Source organism: Photinus pyralis, unplaced genomic scaffold (genome assembly GCF_008802855.1).
Source record: "Photinus pyralis isolate 1611_PpyrPB1 unplaced genomic scaffold, Ppyr1.3 Ppyr1.4_LG1, whole genome shotgun sequence".
Classification (NCBI taxonomy): domain Eukaryota; kingdom Metazoa; phylum Arthropoda; class Insecta; order Coleoptera; family Lampyridae; genus Photinus; species Photinus pyralis.
Genome location: NW_022170249.1, coordinates 62425693 through 62431487, shown reverse-complemented (window position 1 = coordinate 62431487; position 5795 = coordinate 62425693). Strand labels below are relative to the sequence as shown.

At 34.0% G+C, this 5795-nt stretch overlaps 1 protein-coding gene across 2 annotated transcripts; it reads left to right on the top strand.

Annotated features, from left to right (window-relative positions):
* Positions 1-3723: 3723 nt before the first annotated feature.
* LOC116160139 (metallophosphoesterase 1-like) lies at positions 3724-5795 on the top strand. Of its 2 annotated transcripts, none has more exons than XM_031473276.1 (5): positions 3724-4189; positions 4237-4402; positions 4450-4698; positions 4748-4969; positions 5504-5795. In XM_031473276.1, the coding sequence occupies exons 1-4, from the start codon at positions 3885-3887 to the stop codon at positions 4799-4801; spliced, it is 774 nt and encodes a 257-aa protein (XP_031329136.1). In that variant the 5' UTR covers positions 3724-3884; the 3' UTR covers positions 4802-4969; positions 5504-5795. The 2 variants fall into 2 exon arrangements, with proteins under 2 accessions (XP_031329136.1, XP_031329135.1); XM_031473275.1 differs by having other exon boundaries at positions 3735-4189; positions 4741-4969.

The following is a 5795-nucleotide window of genomic DNA, read 5'->3' as shown; positions in this document are numbered from 1 at the left end:
TGTAATTATAAAGAAAATAAATTTATGGATTTTGTAAAGTTTAATTTTGAAAAAGAATAGAACATTATTTTAAGCATTGAAAACATGTTTTTTTGAATTTACATGAAGGCAATTGAGAAATTTTTACTCCTTTGCGTTTACAGTCTCGTAGCCGTTATGAAATCACAAATGAGTGGTTAATATAAATTAAATTAGTTAAATAACAATATAGTATTTAAACACCTGAATAGGGTGAATTGCCGTACGTAATTTGCAAAGAAGTAGATATATGATTGTGGAGGATCATGGCTATTTTATGGGAATATATCGTATGGTGTGTCATCAAATATGTAATATTTACCGCAATAATTCCAAATTTATAAAGTCTAATTCAATTACCCACCATACTCACCGAAGACATCTAGGGTCAACGTCTAATGGAAGAAATTAATGATCGATTAACGAAACTTATAATGAAATGGCAATTGTTAAGTATTAAAAAAATCAAGTTGCAGAACAAACCAAAACAAACATTGTTTTCCAAATACTCTGGGGAGCAAAAATGTTTCATTTGGTTGTTGAACTTAGAACATTTTTTTTTGCTCTAAAACTGAACACATGGAAGGATGAAACTAACGACTTGCATGGGTGTTTTGAATGTTACTAACCCAAAATTGCGCACAACTACGGTGAAGTGCCAGAGAAGATTCTTTCAAATAAAGTAAAGTAAAATAAAAAATAAAAAGGAATAAAAAAAATTTTAAAAACAAAAAATGGAAAATGGAATAAATAGAAACAATTAAATAAAGTAAAATAAAAAATATAACAAAGGTAAAATAGAAAAAAATAAGATAAAACAAAATAAAATGAATAAAAAAATAAAAATAATAAAATAAAATGTAATTACGGGGTATTTTTAACAACAAGGAGAAATAACTAATTAAATGGAAGCTAATTGTTAGTCAGAACTCATTGTTAAAATGCGACAAATCTACTGTAAACCTTTCATTAGATACGTCCCTCCCGTATAATCATCAAGAGCTACTCGGGACCACGTCATAAACTCGTGCTCATTAAGATTCCCGGAGTCTAGGAATATATCAGGATATATGCCAGGGGTTTTACAATAGCCCAACAACGAAGCAATACCAGCACGACAGCCTGCACAATACACTCACCACCTATACGTGAGAGACACTTACATTAAAGGGCAACTACGCCAAACTCACTAATTCCTCTGACGCTCTACCTAGGCATCCCTTACGATCGTGACCAGAGCGCGTACCCAACTTAACTGCCTTCCCGATTCCTGAAGAGCCTTGCACCCATCTGTGCAGAATCGCGCATGCTTGACCAGTCAGCTTGCCACATTTATCAAATAGGGGTTGCGTTGACATTTTACTTTTTCATTATTAAGGACTAACATAAAATATCGTTCTTACAAAAATAAAAAATAATATAACTACCAATTTTATTGCTCACATAGTGAGGTCGTAGGCGTTTGCGCCGTGACGTCATACAACTATAGTGTACTTAACCCCCAGGTTCTACGCTAACTTCACACTACAACAACACGGAAATAAAGTCAATCCGGCAACGTTTAAAAATGACCACCCGAATGATTTCCCTCCAAAACTAAACAAGATCCCGCATAAATTTGAAAAGTGGCACGTGATAAAACATCTAAGGCAGAGCCCCCTTCCGTTAATTGTAAACAACGCTTTGACCTGAAGATTGTTTAATAATGATCGCAATTATTAATGATTGTGAAAGCTCGGAAGTTTAAGTCGAACAAAACTACATTGCAAAAATAAACTTTGAAAATGGTAGTTCACCGAATAAAAATAAAAATAGGCTGGGAAAAAAACTACGAGTAAAAAATAAAAGGAGAGATTCTTGCATTAAAAGGGGACTTGACGGAAATGAAAAAAAAAGGAAGCGATAAAAGTGCGAGAAGAGTGGGGAGAAACGCGTCATTATTGGCAGTGGTGTAATAAAACAAAACTGACATCGTCTCTTCTGTTTTATGATAACTCAAGTCGACATAACTGACCAGCGCAAAGGAAGTGATATTTTGACGACTTCCGTCGCGTGTTATGCTATTTCCCACCACCGTTATATTCTCTCCTCTTATTTTTTACTCGTAGGAAAAAAAGAACTTACCAATAGAAAAACCAGCCGTCAAATTAATATCAAATTGTGTTGTAAAATTAATTGTTTGTAATGATGTGAATGCCTAACATAAAATTATAACATCACAAAAAGTAGCAGGTAAACTTCAAGAGGTAACATATAGGTAAAAACAAGTTTTGGGAATTATAGGTCAGGTAAGCAGGTACCAAGATTCTAAGAAGGGGTGAAATACACAGGATGTGACTCATCTTTGGTGTAATAAAGTCCTTTTGTTAAAAGCAAGAGGGAAAATTACATGGCCTTGTAGGGAAATTTAGCTAGAAATGTGGAAATTACGAATCGTAACTCATTAATCGCACATAGATTCTAAACTGAAGAGCTTTGGTTAGCATAATCTCGCCCCCTTTCGAGCCTACAGTTGAATGTCGCAGACAATCACGGAATTAGGTGTCGTAGCTCAATTTTGACTACAGTTTTTACCACCCCCGTGACTGCTTCATTCACGGAGAAAATGGTTAGTTACAAACAACAAGTCAGTACATACATCAAACGAATCGGTAATCGTAATTTCCACATATTAAAATAAAATGATCAAAACTTATATGAATGTTACTTCAGGGACAAGACCCAGTAATCAACATCAATAAACATAAGTTAAGCAAGTATTACACCGAAAACGTAAACAATTACAAACAATAGTTTAACGGTATCACATATGTGATTATGCATTGCGATTAAACGAAGTAAATTTCAAAAACAAAGATTCAAACACACAAAAAATATAAAATGTGGCATACAAAACATAAATACGATATAAAGAAATATAAAGATTACTACCTACATTATATCAGAAAATAACCACATTTATGGAGCGACTCGTTCACGACCGCCATTCAAGACAAGATGCCAAACGTAAAAAATGAATTATTAGTAATAAACAAACAAAGTTTAAAAAAACGCATGAACTAGCAACAACGTGGGGTCCGACCCGAGGTATTTAAGAGGAGAACCTATCATAAAAACTTATTGACTATTGCTAACTAATTAGATTTATTAATTTAGAAAGAGTAATTTTTGTCCAAGTATAACAACGGCGTAGAATATACGGTACTTTTGAAGCAAGTAGCATTTTTGTCAAGAAAATATATCAGTTTCAGGGAACGATTTATTAGGGTGTAACTGCACCTGCATAAGTGACACGAGTTGAGGTGTAGAAGATTACGAAGCTGGCAGTCGCACACTTTGCAACCTCATTTTTTAAAATTCTACATCGTCATCTGACAAATCGCTACAGCGTTGCCGTCGTGACACTAATTATCATAAATTTTTTTATTAAGCTGTTTAATTTCAACTTACAATTGTTTGTGTTTCACAACTCTTATAAATATTTAAAAATCCATTTAGATCCTTTCAAATATTATTAAAATCGTCTCGCGAAATGTGACAAGTTCGCTTCCTGCAATGTTTACAAACACGACGAGATGATGGCACGTCAAAGCATCTCTATCTTTCTTTTTACTCTGAGCAGTGAGCACCCAACACATTACTACTACGATTTGGTCTTTATGGTAGATCTAGTATATCACGGTTGGTCAAATGTATCAAGGTAGGCAAAACATCCGTATTTGAAGTGATGAAGTCAACATAACCTCATTAATAATAATTAATAAAAATATTATGCTCAGACTAATTTATGCTCAAGCAATTGCTCATGAACAATGCGTTAGTTTAATATTATAACAAACAGTAAGTGTGCCATATAATGGCACTGAATGTTAGTCAAGATGGTACATTTGGTGCCCCTTTTACTGTTACGTTTAAAGAAATGTGCGAAATATTTATTTAGTGTAGTGAGGAATCGGAATCCATCAATATATTATGTCTACGCAATATTTTTATTAGTATTTATTATAGAAGTTGTAACATATTACTGCATGGTGTTTTATTGGCATGACATACAGTGTTATGATAGAAATAAATGTACAAGGATGCTGATAGTTGCAGACCCTCAACTAATTGGTTTGCATAATGAAGTTGTTCCCCAACTAACCTCGATAGCAATATGGGATAGTGATAGGTAAGTGCCTGGCATACTTTTAGCAAATTCTAGAGACAGTGCTTTAGATACTTGTCCAAAACATTTTGGCAAGCATACCGTTTTATAGATCCTGATGTTGTGATATTCCTTGGCGATTTACTGGACGAAGGCTCAACTGCAGATGACAAAGAATTCAACTTATATGTTGATCGCTTTTATAACATTTTTGAAAATCAAGAAAATGTTTTGAATGTGAGTAACAACCCTTTGTTTATTACTTAAACATTATACGATTGTAGATATGGATTGCCGGCGATAACGATATAGGAGGAGAATATCCTGATTATGTCACATATCATAAAATACAACGGTTTACAAAGGCTTTTTCGCAACCTGATGTAATCACTTACCGAGACGTCACATGTGTTAAGGCCAATACTTTTCAATATAAATTGCCGATTATGCCAGAATTGGCAAACATAACGAATTTCAACATTGTGCTAAGTCATGTTCCATTATTGTCAAGTTTGTCTTCTTTTGTAGATAAAGTAAGGCTGCATTTAATGTAGCCAATTTTAATTGAAGGAAAGGTTTTAGATGCGACTCATCCAAAATTTCTGTTTGCGGCCCATACTCATAACTCAATGGTAATTACTACTCGTCAGAAGTCACGACACAACCGAGCTATAACTCCAATCAATCCCGATGACGACATCCATGTTTACAACTTAAATACGGGCGATTTATTTGAAATTATTGTACCTACATGTTCTTACAGAATGGGTACTTTTAATATTGGCTATGGGTTTGCAGTTGTAGGTAAGATAGTAGACCTCATAAAGAGAATTTTGGTATTGTATTATTGTATGAAGGAATATAAAGTACAGCCCACTCACTTTAAAGGTTGATATCTCAAAATCGGTGGAGCCGATTATAATAAAATTTGGAGTGTTTATCAATTCGTCATTTGTTGTTATAATGGTTCAATTTAAATAAACTCACGTAAACTTATGAGGAAGTAGCACAAGTATGTATTTGGTGCTGCCCCGCCTCAGAATGCTAACCCTCTAAGCCCAAAATTTAATCACTTTTTTCCTCAACTGTCAGGGGCGATCTGACACTGCCCGAGAGAATGTTTATAATTTAAAAGCACCCTTGGTAGTTTGTCCCTTTGTTGTCGCTGCATGAATCTTCTCGAAGACATGTCTCCAAATGAATAGCACCAAGAGCGAGACATGTAAACAAGACTCCATAGCATTTCTCCCGTCGCCCTTAATATTTTCAAATATTTTGATTGATATTATTGAGATATAAGTAAAACAATGATACTAACTTGTACTTCTGTATTTTCAGACAAGGCGTCACTGCAGTATACAGTCCTTTGGTCTCCTTCCCGGTTTTTCCAGTTAAAAATTTATGGAATCTTTTGCATTGTTTTTATTTTATGTGGCTTATATAAATGTACAAAAAGAACTAAAGCTTATACAACAATTCATCCTACTGTGTAATATTGTAGGAGTTGCTTGGTGATTATCGAATGTATGATCCGTCCTCAATTCTGCCATGATGATCTTAAACATTTACTATTGCTAATTTATTGTAGCATTGTTACTCATAATAAATATAAATATTTCATAACTGTTCA